This window comes from Podarcis erhardii (genome assembly GCF_964252035.2).
Source record: "Podarcis erhardii genome assembly, chromosome: 13".
NCBI classification, from domain to species: Eukaryota; Metazoa; Chordata; class Lepidosauria; order Squamata; family Lacertidae; genus Podarcis; species Podarcis erhardii.
The window spans coordinates 30,356,007-30,378,568 of NC_138502.1; the positions used below are offsets into that span (position 1 = coordinate 30,356,007).

General features: G+C 44.6%; 1 protein-coding gene across 6 annotated transcripts in view; it reads right to left on the reverse strand.

The window, feature by feature from the left end:
- The window catches only part of MLLT6 (MLLT6, PHD finger containing), a 91,106-nt gene that overhangs the window by 46,443 nt on the left and 22,101 nt on the right, over positions 1-22,562 (reverse strand). For 4 of the 6 annotated variants that reach the window (XM_081837657.1, XM_081837658.1, XM_081837660.1 and 1 more), the window contains exons 3-7: positions 15,807-15,861; positions 10,575-10,684; positions 10,227-10,330; positions 9,269-9,362; positions 5,670-5,777 (exon numbers count right to left, since the gene is read on the reverse strand). In XM_081837657.1, the coding sequence (XP_081693783.1) occupies positions 5,670-5,777; positions 9,269-9,362; positions 10,227-10,330; positions 10,575-10,684; positions 15,807-15,861 (471 nt within the window). The remainder of the gene's footprint in view (positions 1-5,669; positions 5,778-9,268; positions 9,363-10,226; positions 10,331-10,574; positions 10,685-15,806; positions 15,862-22,562) is intronic. The other 2 variants (XM_081837659.1, XM_081837656.1) reach the window with 1 other exon arrangement.

A 22,562-nucleotide genomic window follows, 5' to 3' on the forward strand; every position in this document is an offset into this window, starting at 1 on the left:
TAGCTGAACTATCCTAAACCACAGAGCCTAGGGCTTACCGATCAGAAGGTCGGCGGTTCAAATCCCTGTGACGGGGTGAGCGCCCGTTGCTCGGTCCCTGCTCCTGCCAACCTAGCAGTTCGAAAGCATATCAAAGTACAAGTAAATAAATAGGTACCGCTCCAGTGGGAAGGTAAATGGCGTTTCCGTGCGCTGCTCTGGTTCGCCAGAAGCGGCTTAGTCATGCTGGCCACATGACCCGGAAGCTGTACGCCGGCTCCCTCGGCCAATAAAACGAGATGAGCGCTGCAACCCCAGAGTCATCCGCGACTGCAGCTAACGGTCAGGGGTCCCTTTACCTTTATCCTAACTTGGGAGGAACAGAGAGCCCATCGCCATATCTGAAGTCCTGCAACCTTGCATCATCCAGGATGGAAGTTGGGGGGAATTCTCCCCCCAATGACCGGTCCTAATCTCCCCTTCTCTGGCAGACAGAAATAAATCTACACACTATCCTTCCCTTTTCCCAGCCATGTATGTCAGTTAATTATATTGGACACAAAGCAACAGGCTTCACTTCCATGCTTCCTAGAAACGTTTGGCTGTTGGAAAGACTAGACGGACCAGGATCTGATCCCAGGAAGGTGATTTCTATGTTCTTGTGAGCATGAGGAACCTACAGCCCTCCAGAGTGTTACCTGACTCCCAACTTCCATCAGCCCCTCTCAGCATGGCTGATGAGTCAGGGAAGATAAGGGATATAGATCAGAATCATTTACAGGGCCACCAGTTAACCCATTCCAACTATATAAACACCCATCTCTACAGCAAGGAAGGGAAACCTTTGAGCCCATGCCCTGATGTTCCTGGACTGCAACTCCCATCATCCCCTGGCATTGACCATGCTGGCTAGGGCTGATGGGTGTAGAGTCCAACAACACCTGGAGGGCCAAAACTTTCCCCACAACAACCTTTCCCCAACCTGGCACCCTCCAGATGTTTCGGACTTCAACTCCCAACACTTAGAAGTTGTAGCCCACTGGCTGGAGTTGATGGAAATTATAGTCCAAAACATCTGGAGCGCCCTGGGATGGCAAAGGCTTGTCTTTAAGCATGAGTCTGCATAAGCAACCAGCAGGCTAATTTGCGTAAGGTTCTCAAACTCTGCAATTCTATAATTCTAAACAAAAGCAAGGGTGGAGATGGTGGAATTTTCAAGTTGTGTGACAGCTGAAGTGACAAGGAGAAGCTATGCCCTACATGCAGATTGGTGATTATTGGGGTGGGGGGCACCTTTTGTTATGCAAAGCAACCAGCAGGACTGAGTTTGAGGCAGAAAAAACAGCACAAACTCTTTCTCCTCCTATTTTCCCACTGAAAATCCTCTCCAACCCTGCTGCTTTTAGATAGGTATGGTGGTAGATGGCACCAGAACCTGCCCGCACAATGTGCTCCAGTGTGTCCACAGTTGGATTTACTTCCCTTTTCCAGATTTTCCCTGGATTGGGAAAAAACCAGTTTACTGTTGAAAAACTGCAGACTGCCCACTGGATACAGAGAATGCCATGTGAACAATGCCTTGGGGGAAAATTCAGCTCGGAATCTTTATCAAACTCCTGTGTGGATGAAGCCTAAGATAATGGAAGGCAGGCAAAGTTATTATCAATATTTGTTCAATTAGCAGTGATTAGACTTGCTTGAAGGCAAGATGCTGATGATCTGTTCATGGTTAAGCTCTCCTCTTCCCTCCTCCAACAGTCTGCAGCTGCTTCAGCTGGACTGGGGAAGCTGTCCCTCTCTAACCAAGTCTGTTTCTAAGTTTCATGCACACTAGCTTTGGCTCCTGGGAGAGTACACATAATTTGTGGCTATAATTTATCCTCTAGGAAAAAGGATTTTCCAGCCCTTTGTGGGGGACGTAGGGAAGGATATGTGGTTGGCTACTTCCCCAATTTCTTTTATTTTATTCTGTAGGCCTGCAGTTTGCCTAGTTTCATTATAGATCCCAGGATAGGCACCCTTACTGCACCTTGCCAACAGTTTCCTTGATCATCTGTTTATTGGAGCATGATTGCCAGTACTATATAGATTAACAGAAAGAAATGATCTTGCTTCTCCCTCCCCCTTCTTCTTTTCCGAGTATGTGCAAATATAGAACCTTTCTCTTCCATAGCCTGCCTGGTGTCAGCTGCTCTCCAAATCACCTGCCAATCATCCTGGTTTCCTCTCCCCCCTGCCTTTTTGGCTCATACTCTGTTCCATTACCACCATTTACCTTGTGCTGATCTCTCTCCTGCCTCTCTTTCTCTTTTCCTGTTTCCACCATTTTCCTTGGCAGCAGCTGCCTTTGGGAGTGCATCGAAGCCAACCTACCTTTAAGCTGCCTTAAAGGCCTAGTACATATACAGTGATACCTCTGGTTACAAACTTAATTCGTTCCAGAGGTCTGTTCTTAACCTGAAACCATTCTTAAACTGAGGTACCACTTTATCTAATGGGGCCTCCTGCTGCTGCCGCACCGCCACCGTACGATTTCTGTTCTCATCCTGAGGTAAAGTTCTTAACCTGAGGTACTACTTCTGGGTTAGCGGAGTCTGTAACCCGAAGTGTTTGTAACCCGAGGTGTTTGTAACCCGAGGTACTGTACCACTATAATAGGAAATTGGACGGAATGACTGTGACTGACTGACAGCCAATACAGTTGCAACTGATCAAGGCAGCAGGGCTAAAAACAAACCAGTGCCTCTCAGTTTTGCATAACTAATAACTTTGTGGAACTCTGAGCTTTTGGTCACATAAAACATGACTTGACAAGGTTGAGCTCCCCCCCCCCCAAAAAAAAAAATCCAGTTGCAAATGGCACTGAAACAGATTCTGCTACCATTCCAGGCATGTGTTAATTTCTCCAAAGTGAGATGCTAGGGTTCAAGTTGGGCTAATAAACCGTATCCTCTTACTTGGAAATCCTTTGCTTCAATCCCAGATTAGAGAGTTGGGGTGCGATGGGGGTGGGGAGAAGAGATGCTTTTATTAAGGCACTCTGCATACGCTCTTCTCTAATATTACAAGTTCTTGTGTTTTTCTTCTGGCACTGAAAACAGGTTTCAAGTTTGTTCTAGCTGTATGATCTGACCACATCGTATTTGCTAGAGAGGATAAGATATGTGTAGGGCACTATACAATAGTATAGGTGAATTGTACAGCATGTTTCTTTCTACACAGTGTTGCTGTATAGCAGGAGTAGCAAAAACTGATTGAAGTATGGAGAACAGCTGGAAAATGGTTTATCTGCAGCAGTGGATACAAGAGCAGAAGCCTTAAGTATTTCCTTTACTAGCCTGAAAAACTTTATCTAGAGATGAAAATTAAACCCTGATTACAGACCTCTCAGATAAGGTTAGGGCAATATTTGCAGGATGCCCTCTTTTTTTCTTTTCACCCGCCATTTACGGTGCAAGCCAAAGAATATTTATTCAGAAATAAGTCCAAATAATGTTTACTGAGAAATAGGTCCCACTGGACCTCTATGGAGTTTACTCCCCACCCAGTTAAGTGTGTTCAGGATTTCACTGTCCGTCTTCTAATAGTTAAATCCTTTACAGATTTCAAATAGGCAGAGGAAGAGAATTGTGACATAGGGTTTTTCATACTAGCAATTTTCTCTGGTATTGGGAGCTCGTTTGTTCATCCCAAACTATGGCATTCCCATGACACCCCATGTGCTGGAAAGACTTCCACCACAATTGCTGCAAAATAATTTTAGGGGCGATCTTACAGTTGCACGATTGCCTCACCTGGGATAATAAGGGAATGTTTGCTGGTGCTGTTGATGACTGTGTGTAATCCCTCCTCTCCCCTCCACCACTATTTTGTTCTGAAAGAGTGAAACTGACAACACTCCCCACTATTCACCACAGTAGACAAACTGACCCATGACACTGGCATCCATTTCATCAGGATTCTCCAGTCTTGCACGTGTCGGGAGTGGGGGGGGGGGAAAGCCTTATCATTTTCACCATGTGTACATCAGCACTGGCATGCAGTGATTAACAAGTGCTGGTGAAATCGACAGTGCTTCTCCCTATCTCTGCACAGTGATTAGAGAAGCCTGGGTAAAACCAATAAAATTTGACAGTTTCCCTGGGGGTTCTGAAGGCTAGAGAAGGGAGGGTATCTTCTTAATTTCATCTATGTCCAGAAAAACAAGGAAGAGTCTTGTGGCACCTGAAAAGATTCTGGGCTGTTTTGGCTGCAAAAGAGCAACACAGTTATTATCCTGCTGTAAATCTATGTCTGGATACTAGTTTGTGATGTTGGAGCACCAAGGGAGAAGCTCCATGTTGAAAACAGCTTGCTGCGTCATCTTTTTATGTTGTCCTGCCCTCAAGATATTTCTCTCTCACACTCTCTGGGGTGCTTTTAGTAGTGTTACACCAAACCCTTACAACAGGCATAGGCAAACTCCGGCCCTCCAGATGTTTGGGACTACAATTCCCATCATCCCTAGCTAACAGAACCAGTGGTCAGGGATGATTGGAATTGTAGTCCTAAATATCTGGAGGGCCAGAGTTCACCTATGCCTGCCCTACAACCTTAGACCTACAATCTTCAACTGGCTGGGGCCCACTCACTGGGTTGCGGTTTAACCTAAGGTGGGTCACAACAGAAGCACAACCACCACACAAATATATGCTAGAAACAATAATTAAGAAATGGGGCCCCAATCGCATCTGTGGGCTAGTGGTGGGTCCTTTGTCTGAAAAGCCTTAGACTGTGGAGAATATAGTGCTACTTTATTCCTTGTAGGTGTTGGGCTGTTTTTGCCTGCAGAATTCAGCCAGCCCCTCAGCCTCATCTTTAATAAAGGGGTCTCTGACCTTTGGGGGCCCATGGGCACATTTGTGAGAAGCTTCTTACCAGCCTAATTTCAGAATGAAGACTGGTGTGAGAGAGAGGACCCTGTGGGCACCAGGGAAGGCTTCTGCTTTTGCATGCTTGTCATTTATCTGATATATAGGGTTCCTTCTTTCCTCATCTCACACCTTCTTACAGCACTGCAGAATCCCAACCCTCCTCTTTTTGCTCCATTCCCAGCTCAGGCTTTGAGGTGTTGCAGATCCACACATGGGGACTGGATAGATGTGTGGCCCTTACTTCTTAACTGTCACCATTATGCAATCAGAGTCCCAGGGAGGCTGCTTCACTGTTTGAGTGCAAGTGTTAATATAGGCAAATACAGCTGTGCTTTTTGAAACAAGGGAAGCAAAAGAGAGAGAGGCCTAGTGCTGGTGGAGATGGAGAGAGCTAACTGTCCTTCCAAAGGACTGCTTTCCTCTTTGCAAAGGAAATGGATAGTGTGCAATTGCCATTGAACATTACTTGTGTTATTGGGGGGGGGGGTTAGTGGTTTTTTGGTAAGTGTGTTGTTATTGTCATCTGGAAGTAACTTCAGCAAGAACTTTAAATTGTCCAGATGCTGAATTCTGGGACCAGTAATAATTTTGGAGCGCAAGAACAAAGAATTGTAGAATACACAGGCCCTGGATATGCCTTTGTGTTTGATCTGATCTGCTTATAATTAGAAAGGCTGAAGGTTAAAAGACATATTATAGACATATTAATATCTTTTTGCTGTTCGCTCCCAGGCTAGGTTGCACAGCGATTAAGATTTTATTTTCTTCTTTTCTTACCTTCTTTGGTTTCTCGTGGTGGGAAACATGCTTCTCTTGAGTAGGTGACACCGACCGGCTCCTTCTTCCCGCAATGAAAGAGCCACCTCCGGAATGGCGCGATGTCTTCTGGAGGCAAATGGAAAGTTGGGGTAGGCAATGGATGAGGATGGAGGGATGGAAAAGGAGCAGAAAAGAAAAGAAAATAAGAGCAAATAGGAAGAACGGTCCCCCTTGCTGGATCTTGGCTTGATGGTTTAGAATAACCTTTTTCATCTCAGATGTTTCCACTGACATTATTTTTGCACAGCAGGTTGCAAGACCCAGGTTCCTCAAAGGCATCAGAGCTCATTTTCAGCCAGTGGGGCTATGAACTCATTTTAGGGCCTTCCAGACAGACTGTTTAGTGAACATTGGTCCTGATATGTTTGTAGGGAGATCAGACAGCATTGGGTATTTTATGAACCTGCCTTCTGATTTGTTTGTAGGGTGGCTGAACGATGCTGCCTCAAAGCAAGTGTTACCCCACACTTTCCACTGCATTTTCCCTGTCACTTTCCTTACTGCAAAAAGTCTTATCCTGTGAGGAAGCAGGTTTATTGCAAAAGAGCTCCAAATCAGCTAGTTAGAGGTACCAGTCAGCTACTCTGAAGATCAGGGAAGTGGTCCTCCAGGTGAGGGTGCTTAACCCTTCCCCTTCCATGTTCTTTCTTTCCCCAAGGGAAACAGCACACACCGAGGGCCCCTCCAGAGTGTGTTTTATTCTGGGTGTATTCTGCAACACGTTTGTGACATAATGATAGTGCATTAGTAGTGGATTAATTATGCTTTATTAGTTGTTTTGCTATGCTTCCCCAAAGCTACCACATTTACCACAATCTGGAGGAGTTGTTCCACAACCAAAGACGGACAAAAAACCCCAAAACGTTTGTGGTCATGGTTATAGGATTCCAGCAGGAAGTTACAGGAAATGTGTCAATTGGAAATGAAGCAGTATGGCTGCCTCAAAACTTCTGCAGGCACAAGCAGTATTGAAAGCGGGATCTCATATAACCGCCATGACAGCATCTCGAGCACAAATCATCAGGAATGTGTAATAAAAAGGACGCCTGGAGGGGCCCTGAAATGGCTGTTAGCTCCTAATGCTGTTCTTCTTTTTTTCCATCTGATGAGGTGAATAGGAGCACAATTTATATTGGGGGTGGGGAGGAATGGGATGGAAGAGTTAAGAACACTCCCTCCAAGAGTGCTGTTCCCCTATCCTGATCTTCAAAGCAATTGCCTGGGGCTGCTAATTACTACCAAATTAAAATGAGACGTTCTAATTACATCATGTCTAGTTTGGCCCTCAGTTCCCTGGTCTAAACTTATGGATCAGAGGCAGATCTACTAAGAGGGAAAATAAGGTGGCAGATTTTGAGTAGCAGAGTGAGACAGATATGACCCCTGATATGTGGTCCACTGGCAATTCTCCTGAATAAGCTTAATTGAAACTGATGGGAGCTACACACACACCCAGCTTCTGTATACTGTATATTTCAACCAGATGAGTGCTAGAGAACTTCCCGGCAGATTTAGTGGGAGGTGTGGGCGCCATTTGGATTTTCTGCCTAAGCTTCCAAACAGTGTTAAAGCCAGCATCCATAGAAAGCAGTCCAAGGTGCCTTCTGCCAGGACTCAACAATTTGTGCAACTTCACCTGCTGACAAGGAAAGCCTTTTTCTTAGCCCCAGTGAAATGGCGTCTCTCTGCACAAACTTGGGACTGCACTTCCTTTTGCTATCACTTCTCAGATTCCATCTCCCTGGCTTGGAAACTTAATCTATTGCTGGGGCTGAGCCCAGGCTCCAGGTGTGCCCTGGGAGCGGCTTCTGCGTACCTACCTCACTCGGCTGTCAAAAAGACAAAGAAGATAAGCGATTGCAAAAGCAAATTTGCTCACTGCTATATAAACAGTTATTAATACTAAAGATGAAAAAATGAAAATGAAATCGTGTTGCTGTCTCCTACCAGCCACGAGAAAAGCTCTCAAGGTTGGCAAACAGCCAAACCCTTGCTTCAGGTAATCAGCAAAGCAGTGCACATCACCATGATTAACAAAAAGCAGGGTGTGGAGTTCTCTAGTTTGGCTTTGGAGAAGGGGCTGGTGTTATTAATCACTGAAGGTGGCAGTGCTGATAAATGCTCATGACTTTCTGATAGCTCTAGTTCCTGTCAGCTTGCCTTGGGCCCTTCCCTTCCCACCTTCCATTTGGGGCATCCAATGAACCAGGGTCATATCAGCATTTGACATTCCTGGGTGCTGCTGTGGGTGCCGCCTCACTATCAAATACATATTTGCCTAAATAGGCTGTAGCCTCTTTCTTTAAAACACACACAGACAGCACCTCCTGTAAAATGTCAACATTTGTCACATCTCTTTGGGATGAGAAGCAACTCACTGATTCAAGCATTCAACACATAGATCTGCCCATTCACTGAAATTATTCTGGTTGATTCAGCCCATGCAAATCCATTTGGACACTATCAGGCAGAGGGTCTTTTCTGTGGTGGGACCCAGGCTTTGGAATCAACTCCTCCTAGACATCAGACAAGCACTGACCCTGCCTGGTTTTAGGAGCTTCTGGAAGACTCATTATTTTCTTAGGCTTTTGCTGCCATTACTTCCTAGCTTTCAGTATTTGTAGAGTTACATGCCATCTCAATCTCCGAGCGATGCAAGATTCCAGGGGCTCCAGGTGGCTTACCCACATGATTAGGGCAGCCATGATTTTTTACTTACAGATCTGCCCCATTCCATTAGAAAGCCAGAGCTGGAGTACCCCACAATGGGAGGAACCAAGTGCTTTAAATGTATGGTTGATGCACACTTAAGGCAAGAGGCAAACACGAAGGATGCAGAGTGGTGGTGATTCAGGTAGATGAATATGGCTGGAACGGGAATGTAAATGCATCCCGATCTACCAGAGGTGAATCAGGTTTTGCAGTCTCCATGCAACTTATGCTGCCCAAAACCTGTTGGACAAAATACATGTGTGTGTACTATCACTGGAAGCAAAGCCTTTATATTATTAAAAAAACACCTATTGTTTACCCTTGCTACATAGGGTTGAAGCGATTTAGGGCTTTATAGATCAGTCAAAACCATTTACTGTCAACTAATAGTCCAGCACCTGCAACCTTTCCTTTAAAACCAGGTGCCATTGGCCATGGCTTCTGCTGTAGCTGCAACCCCATCACTCTCCTTTGTTGGAATAGGGGGTGTCTCTCTTCTTCATTGTTTCATTTGCTATTTTGAGAGTGAGCACCTGGGTGCACCTGAAAACCGAAGACAGAGTCAGACCACTGGGCCCAGCTAGTCCAGTGCTGCTTACTTGGGTGGTGACTTTCCACACTGAAGTCAGTGTATGTTTAGAACAGTATACAGCATTCTTCCCCAGCACCACTGACTGACAAATCTTCCATCCTCTAGGTGCCAGAGATTGAACCAGGGGTATTTTATAAACAAAGTGTATTCTTTACCATGCTTTTGGATTTGGAATAAAACTATCTTTTTTGTTGTTGCTCAATCCTAGCACCTGCTCTGTGCTTTTGGGTTTTGATGATGACAAGGGACTCACCATTTTATTGAAGTGGTACTTGCAGTAGCCACAGTATTTCACATTGTCGACTTCCAAGACTTCTTCTTCACACAGGAGCCCAGCCATCTGAGCACTGAAACGAAGAAACAAGGTGGTTGTGTGAGCCGAGCCCAGGGCAGCACAGATTGTGGTAGAGAGACCAGAGCAGCCAGGTTCCCCCCTCTTTCTGTACCAAGCACAGAAGCTTATTGCTCTGCTGCTCTATTGTTAGCTTCTCAGAATGGGCAAATAAAACCATTAGGATAAAACCATTAGGATAAATGATTTACTCTGGGGGTGAGGAACCTCGGGCTCAAGGGCCAAACCCCTCTATCTGGTCCTTGGGACTCTCCTCAGGCCTCATGCCTCTGCAGCCACATCCCCTACTTCAAGGAGGGTATGAAGTAGGGGTGGTAAAAAGTGTGGCCTGGGGAGAAGTGAGTCCCAAGGGCCAGACAGAGAGGGCTGGGGGCCTCATTTGGCCCCCAGACCTGAGGTTCCCTACTCCTGGTCTGTATGGTTTGAGTTCATGTGTGGATGGTGATCTTGACAAACCTTTGTATAAATGGCACATCCAAAGCTCAGTTCTTTGAAGTGTTATGATTGCTGGGGTGAGGGAACAGATACCGGTATTTATTTTTGTGCATTATCTATTTCTTTGGGGGGGGGGACATAAAGACATCAACAATATGTCCATGTGGCTCTCATAAAATAGTATGTGAAAAATGTTTAAAATGGATTGAAGAGGGAAGATAAGGCAGGAAGGAAGGCAACCGAGAAGGTTCAAAGTTTCAGCAGGAAGCAACCAAAGAATCTGTGAAGTCCCTCATCGTAACTCACTCACGCAGGCTTATCTCATGACTATGAATCCAAAACCGAATCCAAAAATTGGTGGGTTTAGAAACAGGGACCAGGGAGGAAGGAAGTGACCATTAAACAGACACAATCATGGACTCACCAGGTGACATGGAAGGCTTGCCGACAGCCGTGACGGTTGCAAGTCATGCAAGCTCCAGAGGCTGCTTTGCTCTCCCTGCCCTGCTCTTCACAGATGTAGCAAGTCTGCAACAATAGGAGGCACAACATAGACGGTGTGCATTACACACTGTGATGAGCATATTGTGAGAGCCAAAATAATAAAAAAATGTACCTGATTGTTTTTGGGGTGGCAACAACTTGTCAACAGATAAATTTAAAAAGCATAGGAGAGCATAGGAGATGGGGAAATCAAAATAGGACAGTCCTCTGTGGAAGAGGCAGAAACGGGATGCTGAGGGAAAGCATTGTACGTGCATGTCTCTTTTACCTTGCTGAACCGGTCGTGGGGTACATACTGGAGGACGATTGGCTCCATGGTGAGAACATTAGCAAACTGCACCTCGGGGATGTACAGAGCACAGACGACATGGGCCCAGCCTAAGTGAAGGACAAGACAACAACAGTATAGGTGGAAAGGCACAGAGAGGCTTGAATCAGGCAAACATAGAGTAATTGGCTTCTGTCTCCAGTGGGAGGCAGCAGTGGGGTGGGACTGGGAGAGACCTTTAGGAGACTCAGTTTTCACTGTGGAAATAAACTTGTATACCTCAGACCCCTGGTGAAGGCTAACCTCGCAATGCCCTTCGATACAAATACAAACAAATCCTTCCATGTTGAAAGCTATGTCTGAGAGAAGGGTTCTGGCCTTAACCTCTCCCTGACATGCAAGTTTTCTATGTGTAGAAAATAAAAAAGGGTGGTTGGTGGTATACAAAGTAGCATTCAGTCCTGCAAGACCCCACGTGTGGTCACAAGTTGCATAGCCCAGACACAGGCTTATCACCTCAGTGAAAATTAGGCCAGCATCCATAGCATTCCCAAGACCACTAAATGACCACATTTCCTTTCCCACACACCCCTAATCATCTTTTCCTCAATAGTAGCTCTAATATAACCATTATGGTTTTGTGTGTGTGTGTGTGTGTGTGTGTGTGTAAGGCTGCAATTTTGTGGCAAGAAACTATGTTCTTATGTTTAAGAACGTAAGAATAGCCCTGCTGAGTCAGGCAAGTGGCCCAGCTATTCCAGCATCATGTTCTCACTGTGGCAAGCCAAATGCCTATGGGAAGCTCACAAGCAGGAGCTGTGCGCAACAATTGGAGACAGAAGAAAAACATTATGGTTAGAAACCATTGCTAGCTTTCTCCCGCATAAATTTGTCTAATCTTGTTTTAAAGCGATCCAAGTTGGTAGCCATCACTACCCCATCTTGTGGGCCTGGGCCTGATTAGAGGCCTATGGAGGAGGGACTTCCGGGTTGGCGCCATCGCCGAATGGCGGACTCCCTCCGAGCTCTGGGGGGAGCCTGCTCGGCAGGGGCCGGGTCCTACCGCGCCGGCGACGCGGGGACCCTTAAAAACCATGGGCGCTGAAACCCATGGGCATGGTGACTCGGCGGGCACCGTTTGCGCCTCCCGACCCGCGAAGGAGCCTTTTTAAAGGCTACGGAGCGGGTGACAGGGGGGGTGCTTTGAGTCCTCCGCTTTCCCTGCCGAGCGAAGCCGCATGCCATTCGACGGAGAGCGCTGGCTTCTTCCATTGAAAATTTGGACTTAAAAGAATAACCCGTGAGTAATTGGAACTTGGATTAAAAAGGGGAAAATTTTTTTTAAAAAAAATTCGGAGCTAGCGGGGGAGGTGCAAAAAGGAAGTCAGCCTCCCCCCTGTTGTAGAGGAGTTAAAGCAAAGGATTTGGCAACTAAGATCGAGTGCAACCTTATTTTGATAAAGTCATTAATTTCGCGATGGAAAATTACAAGACTGGGCTGGAGGAGAAAAGTGGAATGTGAATTAAAATGCAACCCCCCCCCCCCCAAATCCCGGGAGCGAGCCATGAGAGCGCCGGGAGAGGAGAAATAGAGGTTTTGACAGCTGTCAAAGGAGCTGTCAAAGCGGAAGAACAAAAAGAGAACTTTGTTACGAGGACTTTGCTGGTTACATTGGTTACAAATTGGATATAAATTGTTTAAAACAAGGAATAATAAGTTACTTTGACTGTTGGGTGTGATCGGGAAGGAAACTGAGTTATTACAATCCCTCTAGAGGAGCTGTGGGACACTACAAGCATTGCTGGCATGGAATTTGAATAGGACTTTTTATCTCCTGGGAAACTGCAGAAATGGAACACTATTTTGTCTACAGAGGTCTATACACTAAAGGAGACAATAGATTTATCTATTGAAGAATGGAAGGGACTTGACGTAATGTTTCGTTCCTGAATAACAAAGCCTCTGCAGAGGAATTAGAAGCTTTTGGAATTAGAACATTTGTGCAGGAGACCAGGGGGAAAAAAAAGGAGGAGAGAGATCAACAAGAACAACAAGAATAACAAGAACTGGACAAAGTTGGAAGTGGGAACATTTGGGACATCCAGATCTGAAAGGTCTAAAGAAATAAAATTGGAGTTTTTACTCTTAAATACAAAGATCTGGATGGAAAAAATGGACCTTTTTGAGACAGACTCCTTCCAAGATTGGACATTCGAAATTAAAGATGATCAAAAGACGGCAAAGTGGACTGGTGAAAGATTATGGTTTAGATGTGGGAGCTCCAGGGCTTCCGGGTCGGCGCCATCGCCGAATGGCGGACTCCCTCCGAGCTCCGGAGGGAGCCTGCACGGCAGGGGCTGGGTCCTACCGCACCGGCGATGCGGGGACCCTTAAAAACCACGGCCACGGGGGCCGTGGACATGGAGACTCGGCTGACACCGTTAGCGCCCTCCCGACTCGTGAAGGAGCCTTTTTAAAGGCTACGGATCGGGTGCCGGGGAGAAGCGTGGTGTTTTGAGTCCTCTGCTATCCCTGCCGTGCGAAGCCGCATGCCATTCGGCGGAGAGCGCTGGCTTCTTCCTTTGAAAATTCGGACCTAAAAGAACAACCTGTAAGTAATTGGAACTTGGACTAAAAAGAGGGACAAAAATTTTAAAAATTTCGGAGCGAGCGGGGGAGGCGCAAAAAAGGAAGTCAGCCACCCCCTCCATTGTAGAAGGGTCAAAGCAAAGGATCTGATAACTAAGATCGGAGTAACATCATTTTGGCAAGTTTTTAACCTCACGAGTGAAGAATATGAGATTGAGCTGGAGGAGGAAAGTAGAATTCGGACTTAAAAACAACCCCCCCTGGAACCCCGGGAGCGATCGATGACGGAGTTTGGAGAGGAGAAAGGCAAGTTTTGACAGCTGTCAAAGAGCTGTCAAAGCGGAAAATAAGATAGAGACTATGTTACAAGGACTTTGCTGGTTATATTTGTTTTAAATTGGATACAAATTGTTTTAAATAAGGATTACAAAGTTACTAGGGCTAATGGATGCGATCTGGAAGAGAACTCAGTTTTTGCAATCCACCTAGAGGAGCCGATGGACATTACAAGTTTTAGCTGGAAATTGGAACTGAACTGTTTATCTCCTGGGAAACTGCAGAAATGGAACATTATTATGACTACAGAGGCCACTACACCGAAGAAGACAATGGAATCATCTGTTGTGGAATGAAAGGAACTTGACGTAATGTTTTGTTTCTGAATAACAAGCCTCTGTAAAGGAACTAACTTTTGGAATTAGGACATTTGTGCAGGAAAGCAGGGACAATAAGAACAATAAAATAACAAGAATTGGACCAAGTTAAAAGTGGGGACATTTGGGACATCCAGATTTGACAAGCTTAAGGATTATAATTTGGAGTTTTTCACTCCTGGATATAAAAATCTGGATGGAAAAAATGGGCCTCTCTTTGAGACAGAATCCTTCCATGATTGGACATTCGAAACTAAAGAGGACTGGCAAAGGACTATGATTTAGAGAGACGTGGAAATATCGGACATTGAGGAACATTGGGAACGCAACCGGGAAAAGGGGGGGTGGGAAATGTGGAATCCTTAAAGGCGTAAACTATGTTTTATTTAGGCTATATACATCTACATGGTATTCTAAAGTGGGGAACTCGTGGTGGGAATAAGCCGATTTTAGGGGAATGGAAAATAATGTTTTTTTAAAAAAAAAAAAAAAATTGGGTTAAGGATAACAAGTTTGAATTGAGGAGAAGAACTTGTTGAGATCATTTGAGAGATTTGGAATACAAGGGGGGGAGGGAAGGGGAAGTCCTGAAAGGATGTAATTGGAAAAAGATTTGAAATTGGATGTTTTATTAATTTGTAATTAATTGGAAAACTTTAATAAATATTATTAAAAAAAAAAAAAAATAGATGTGGGAGCTCCAGGATGACAGTAGACATTGACGGACATTGGGAACGCAACCGGGAAAGGGGGGAAGGAAATTTGGAATCCAAAGGGTGTTAAATTACATTTTATTCTTTTTTCTATTTTTTTTATTCTAATCTGTATTGTATACTAAAGAGGGGAACTCGTGGAAGGGAACAGGTTGATTTTAGGGGATGGGAAAATATTTTTAAATTGGGACAATGATAATAATTTTAAAACTTGGGGTAAGAATTTGTTGAATTAATTTGAAAGAATTGGAATACAAGAGGGGGAGGGGAGGGGAGGTCCTGGAAAGATGCCATTGAAAATAAGGTTTTAAATTTGGATGTTTTTCTTTTTTTGCTATATTTGAAAATCTTTAATAAATATTATTAAAAAAAAAAGAAAATTAGAGGCCTATGGAGAGCTAGCATCCCCATCTTGGCTCTCACTTCACTGGGCGCCGCCCCAAGGCAGGATACGTGCAGCCATAGTTCCTTGAAAAGGGCCTCCCTCCCCACACCATACAAGGGTCGGTGGTAACCTGGAGTCAACTCTGACTGGTTTGTGTCAGCATTTGGGTCGAAAACCTTAAAGGCTGCGGCCTGCAGGGCTACCATGAACTGGCTGCCTGGTCCTGCTATGTGAGAAAGCAGATATTCCATGAGGGACAGGGAAAGAGGAGTCTGTTTTTAAAAGCCTGGATTATATGCACAGCGGCGTCATACTAAACCAGAAGGCAACACTGAAAACTTGGATGCATTTGTTCCTGTGATCCGACGGGTTTTTAAGCACACATGCAAGCAGGGTAATGCCTATATGGCACAAGGCCTATCACATATTCAGTCACAGTAAATTAACTCTGCAGTCCCATTCACTGAAACACTACACCACACCAGGGCTGGAGAATCTGTGGTCCTCGAACTACTAGCGTGGTCAATTGTCAGGAATGATGGGAGTTCCAGGTTCCTTATCCCTCCGTCTCTCTGCCCCCACACTCAGTTTAGGATAGTGTTTCTCAACCTTGGATCTCCAGATGTTGCTGGACTACAACTCCCATCATCTGGTCCTGCTAGCTAGGGATGATGGGAGTTGTAGTTCAACAACATCTGGGGACCCAAGGTTGAGAAAGGCTGTTCTAGGAGAAACCTGCTAGAGGTCCATGTTTTGGAGCTTCACCAGGGAACTTACATATGCACTAGCCATTAACCCAAAGTTACCCAAAAGTAGATGAGCATGCCCTCCTCAACTGAGTTCCTGTATATATTCTGGGCTGTCCCTGCCACCTTACAATGGGATGCTCACCTCCATTATCAGTCCGCTTCAATGCTCCATCCTTGTGGGGACACAGCTCACACCTCTGAAAATTAAAGAGAAAGGTTAGGACTTCTATGTAATAATAATAATACTTAAATGTGTATCGAACACTCCAGATATTAGGCTACATACTAGGCTACACACAGACCATGCATTTAAAGCACACACACCCAGAAAAAGAATTCTGGGAACTGAAGTTTACCTGTCACAGAGCTATGATTTCAAGCACCCCTAACAAACGACAGTTCCCAGGATTCTCTGCAGAGGTGTGCGCTTTAAATGCATGGTGTTTACGTCGTTGTTACCCTTACAATAACCCTGTCGGGTAAGGTAATACGACTCTCCCATATTGCGGTTGTTGTTGGGGGTGGGGGAAGAATGGCTTGTCTAAGGCTACCTAGTGAGATCATGGAAGAGCCTAGATTCGAACTGAAGGCATTCTTGTTCATAGATAGATTGACTGACTGACTGATTGATTGATTGATTGATTGATTGATTTTGGCCATTACATAGGTATTTTCACTTGCATCAACCATGGCAATATGATGAACAATACAGGCAGTGCTGAGAAAACAAACACACACACACACACACACACACACACACAGAAAGACAGCTATAGAACAAGTGGAACAAATTTTAAAAATTTGGATGAAATAACTATTATCCATGCCTTTTCTTTTTACACCTCCAGCTCAACTTTTCCTGAAAGTTCCCATTGTCATATCACTGAGCAAATGGGTTATCTCTAATGGAATAATTTATCATTAACTGACAACAACAGTAATGAAGTCGTATAAACCATCTCCAGTTTTGTAAGCACTGTACACATATTTTTTTTCCAAAAATGCCCCTGCCCACAGGCACATAACGTATCAGACATGATGCAAAAGGAAACAAGGAAGAGTGGGCGATGGGTTGGGTCAGGCTGCTCTTACCCTTGGCATGACTTTTAATCTTTAAAAAGTCAGAAATCATTTGAGATTATGGCAATGGGCCCACGTGCAATACGCTGATGCGGCGTATGCTGCGGCCTATATTGCAAAGGCTAAATCTCTGCATGTGGTACGTGAACTTTGGGACAAGGTGGGTGAGGTTGGACTTTGGTTCCCTTTCATTTCTATGGTTCTAGAACATCCAGTTTTGCCAGAGAGATAGCTCCTGCTCCACACTATCCCATTGAACTGGACTACTGGCAAATCCTGCTGCCACAGCTGCTGTTCTCAACACAAACCTCTCTTGCCTGGCAACTGGGGCATTAGAAAAAAATCAAACCTTAGCAGGGCAGATTTGGAACATAAGGCCACCAGTTGCTGACCCTCCGTTCTATAATATAACAACACGGAACGCTTTCTAACACAACTAGGGAAGGAATTTTATCTTTTCCAATGCAAGCTTAACATGATCCACATCTCCTGGACTATTGTGCAGATCCTGTAGCTTTCTCACTTCTTGAATATTCTGGTACAACTCTTGGTCCACAAAATGTATCAAAACATGAGAAAACACATTTAAAATATGTCTTTAAATATGGATTTATATGAGAATCTTCACACATATATTTTATTTTAAAACAACCCATAGCAAAGCAGGTTTACGATGGAACATGTGCAGAAGCGACATGGATGGGAAATAGCCTGCGTTAAAGGTGGTGACTGGTTCAGTTCCAAAGGTGGCTTCTCTGGAGATGTCTTTGTAGCAGCTTTTCACTAGACTCCCATTTCCTGCATCAGAGACTTTCCTGTCCAGAAGTTGCACTACACCCCTAAATTCAGATAACTCCTTGGTGCTCCATAGTGTCAAGGTGGTATATTGACCTCTGGTTTATTCAAGTGGCTGATCCTTAATGAAAGGGGACGGGCTTTGCTCAAGTTAAAATGTGGGGCAGGGCTCATTGAGCTATTACTCCTGGGGGGCTCTCCCCTATCCTTTGGACCTGATCCTGGTTGCAAGGTGTCCTTCTGAAATCGCACATGCGAACATATGCATAGTATCACACACCCACACCCAAAAAAACTACCCCACACAAGCTGGTTTGGACGGAGGAGGGGGGTCGCCAACAGCCACTGCAAGCAGGGGAGGAAAGTAACTGATGGGGATGGGGAGGAAGAGGCAAGTGTCTTGGAAAGATCTTTGGTGGGCTGCCTTTTGAGGGATGGAGGTCTAGGGATTCAGGCCTGCTACTGCAAAGGATGCACTTGGAACTCAGAGAGACAGAAGAAGAGCAGGCAGGGGGCCTTAACATTGGGAAATTTGCACTTGAAAAGGTCCCTCCATCCCTTTCGGATCAAAGTGCCTCTCCCACCACACTATTAGCAAAGCTGTGATCATTAGCAGGAAGGGTTAAACAGCTCTGCTAGCCAGCCGGCCCACCCACCCCTTGGAAGGCTTTAATATCCTTGCTGTAACATGACTGTTAAAGCCTTCACATGATTTCCCCCCCCCCCACTTCCCTCCCTCCCTTTCCCACGAGTTGCCCTCCAGCCAGTCCGTCTCAAAGGGCCAGCCAGACAATTCCTTTACAAAGCAAACAGAGCTTTAGCACTTCCTTCATCTAATGGAGCAGAGCATCCCCGAGGGGGCTTTGGGAATGCAAGGAAGAATGAGAATGAGTGTGTCATTCCTAAAATGAGGAGCAGCTGGGACTCGACATTTGGAAGCTGTTTAGTCTCAGACATTTGGGATCCAGCTGCGGTTATACAGGGGCAAGCACTCTGCACATGCCCAGAGGCATTTGTGCATGTATTAACAGCTCTATCTATTACATTGGCCAGGAATACAGGTGCTGGTAAGACTGAGCCCTAGCACAAATTGAGCTTCGGGTTCAGTTTGAATTAGTGCTTGGCCCCAGAAACTATTGCCAACACATAGCTCTAGAAAAAATGAATATGTATTCATTTGTGTGGCCATAACCAGCTTAGGGCTGGGGACTTATGGAACATGCAATTGCTGTGCCTCTAGGATTTTCGGGGGGGGGGGGGTTATATCCAAGCAGCTGTGGGGCTAGAACTACCTGTACTGTCTGCAACCCACCCCTTCCCTGGCAAAACCTGCAGAAATCTTTGTGGAAACAGATCTTCACAAGTTCAGCTTACATCTCCAATGCTCTCACCTTCAAAGGAGGCCAGGCATAACTTCCTACTTTTAAAAGCTGGGAATGAGTACCAAAGTACAGAATACCAGAATACCAGGACCTTGTATCACTTGAGAATGGTGTGCTTGTTTTTAAAAACATTACTTCCAAACAAAGAATCCACACAGAATTGACCCAAATCAAAGTAATCCAGCACCTTAAAAATTGAAAAATTGAAAATCAACATAAAGAGATATATGTATCTAGGGTTGCCATACGTCTGGAATTTCCCAGACATACCCGGAATACTGCTGTTGGAAGCTGTGTCTAGCTGGAAATCGGCAAAATGTCCGGGAAAATCCAGACGTATGACAACCCATGTCGGCAGTGCCATTTCTGGTGATTTCACTTTTAAAAAGCTCAAAAATATACATTTTTACAACTTTGGCAAATAACAATAATACAGTAATCACTTTCTGAAATGGCAACCTAGTATTGCTGTATGGAAGTATGCTAAGTGTCAGGTTATAAAAGGGCACACAAGGCTGTGTACAGGAACACATGCAAATCATGGTTCACTATTTTTCTCTCCTAAAGCTCAAGCCTGGCTTTCTCCTGCTTTCACAAAGCATTTGAGAAATGTATTGGCCAGCAAACTGAATTCGATTCAGTACCACTTTGCCATTTCTGCCATGCTTCAGGAAGGCTGGCTGCCGTATTAAAAATTTTTAAGTGCCAGACAAGAAATTCCCTTTTACTGAGGCAGACCACTATAGTCTATATTGACTATTCAGACAGGAATTTTCCCTGGCCCAATCTCAATATTCTGGGGACTGAACCCAGGATCTTCTTCATCAGCAATGCAGAACCTGTGGCCATCTATATGTTGTTGGGTTCCAGCATCCATAAGTCACAGCCAGCATAGATGATTGATAGGGCAGATGGGAGTTGTAGTCCAAAAACTACAGGTTCCTGATCTAAATGCAAAAACTTTCTATCTTCTGTATGTCTACTCAGAAGCTAAATTTAATGGGCCTAACTGCATATCCCATCATACGTACTGTACTGAGGAGATAGTCTAACTGATTCAGGAGAGATGTATGAATAAATATGCACAGGACTATGTTGAAGGTCTTTTAATTCTGATTCACCCATAGTGCTGACCAGCTTGGCTGTGAATCCTGGAAGACCTGCTCCCTGCCTTGCATACCTTTTCCCACCTGGTCTGGGAGGGTGGGACCATTTTGGCTGTCTTAGTGCAGACTCAGGTCATCAAACCTTAGCTTCCACAGCTACCACTTGCCATGAACCACAATAGGCAGCAACAGTAGCAGCAGATATGTTCTGTGCTTATGATAACATCTTATTCTCTTGCTAATTATGCTGCTTTAAATGTGCATTTTATATTTACTTCCTTTAGTAATGTTTTCTTTTGAACTGTTTTAGGTAATTTTTATGGTTGTTAACTTTGCTGTGTTAAATGTGCATTTTGCAGTTGACCTTTATAATGTTTTCTTTTGAAATCTTTAAGGTAATATTTTAGTTTCTTGTTAGTTATGTTGCTTTGAAGGTATACTTTATATTTGACATTTTCTTCAGTAATGCTTATTCAGGGTTGTTTTATTTATTTGATGTTTAAATGTGTTATAAGCCACTTTGAGATTTTTCCCTTAAAAATATAAAGTGGTATAGAAATGAAAATAATAGTAGTAGTAGTAGTAGTAGTAATAATAATAATAATAATAATAATGGGTCTTGAACTTTGTTTTATAGCCATGGTTTTAGACAAGAGTCCCAACTGTGCCATTTATTAAACAGGCAAAGGTAAAAGGGTAAAGGACCCCTAGACGGTTAAGTCCAGTCAAAGGCAACTATGGGGTTGCAGTGCTCATCTCGCTTTCAGGCCAAGGGAGCCGGTGTTTGTCCACAGACAGCTTTCCGGGTCATGTGGCCAGCATGACTAAACCACTTCTGGCGCAATGGAAGACCATGACAGAAACCAGAGCGCATGGAAATGACATTTACCTTCCTGCCACAGCAGTACTTATTTATGTACTTGCACTGGCATGCTTTCAAACTGCTAGGTTGGCAGGAGCTGGGGCAGAGCAATGGGAGCTCACCCCATTGCATGGATTCGAACCACCAACCTTCCAATCAGCAAGCCCAAGAGGCTCAGTGGTTTAGACCACAGCACCACCAACGTCCCTAAATGACATTATATTCAATACCCCTCTTTAAAAGCAGTGGGCAAGCAGAATCCATTTTTTAAATGTTGAAAAATTGCTTTGAGGGGCAAGGAATATTGACATCACCCATTTCCAGCCATTCAACACAGCGCTGCAAATACATAGAACTGATTTCCCGCAACCTCAGTCTAGGAAAGAATATGATACATCTAAAAAGAACATGTGGTTAGTGAACTTGTACAAAAGGCTTGGTGCTTAAATTATGTACTTCTGTACTCACTCAAAGACATGAAAGCTTCTCAGGGTTTTTTTGTTTTTAAGTATACACAGAGAGAGAGAGAGTGAGAGAGCACTTTGATAATGAATCAAGCTTTGCAAGAACATCGGAAGTGATTACACATAATGTCAGCTTTTTTACACAAATCTATATACATCAGATCTAGCATGTGCAAACACTGTTAAAACCTCTCTCCATAAGCTAGGCCAGGGGTCAGCAAACTTTTTCAGCAGGGGGCCGGTCCACTGTCCCTCAGACCTTGTGGGGGGCCGAACTATAGGGGGGGGGTGAACAAATTCCTATGCCCCACAAATAACCCGGAGATGCATTTTAAATAAAAGCACACACTCTACTCATGTAAAAACACCAGGCAGGCCCCACAAATAACCCAGAAATGCATTTTAAATAAAAGTGCACATTCTACTCATGTAAAAACATGGTGATTCCTGGGCTGTCCGCGGGCTGGATTTAGAAGGCGATTGGGCCGAATCCTGCTCCTGGGACTTAGTTTGCCTACCCATGAATGGAATGCAGTAAGTCTGAGGCACCAAATAATAGCTACATAGGTTAATGAAGAAAGAAAAAAAAAAAAGACCTCGCACAACTGCAGGAACAGGCTTTCAAGAGGACATCAGATTGCTCTTGCATTAGGATTACCTGAGCCACACACTCTGTTCCTCCACCCAATGTATGTTTAATCAAAATCCCTCCAGGGCACCTTATCATTTAACTAATGCTTCATCCCAAAAAACAAAATTTCATCAACAATGGTGTGTGGATCACGTTACTTAGTCATGTGACAAGCAGCAGATGGAACCAATTTTTATTTACTCAGAGAAAATCTGAGCCACAGGATGCCTTGTCTGTGTGCATCTGTTCCTTCCAAGCTCAGTTGCTGCACCTCGCAAGGCTCCGCTGAACTGGGGGAATGGGTAGTCGCCCCAGCAAGTATAACAAACAGAGCAGTCTTATTTTCACCCTTCCAAACAGAAGCAGCAGTTATGCCCGCTCTGCCATAATAGCTCAGGGCTCATCTCATCCACACTGCTGCTTGTCTCGTGTCTAGAAAACACGAGTCTGCGGGGAATTATTTCGCTTACACTGTTTTTTTGAGTAAGGAGTCTGAGCAGTTTTGCCCCACTGCTTTCCCCTGGAAGACCCACTCTCTGGCGCTAAATAAGAGCAAACATCAACCTGGAGAAAACCCA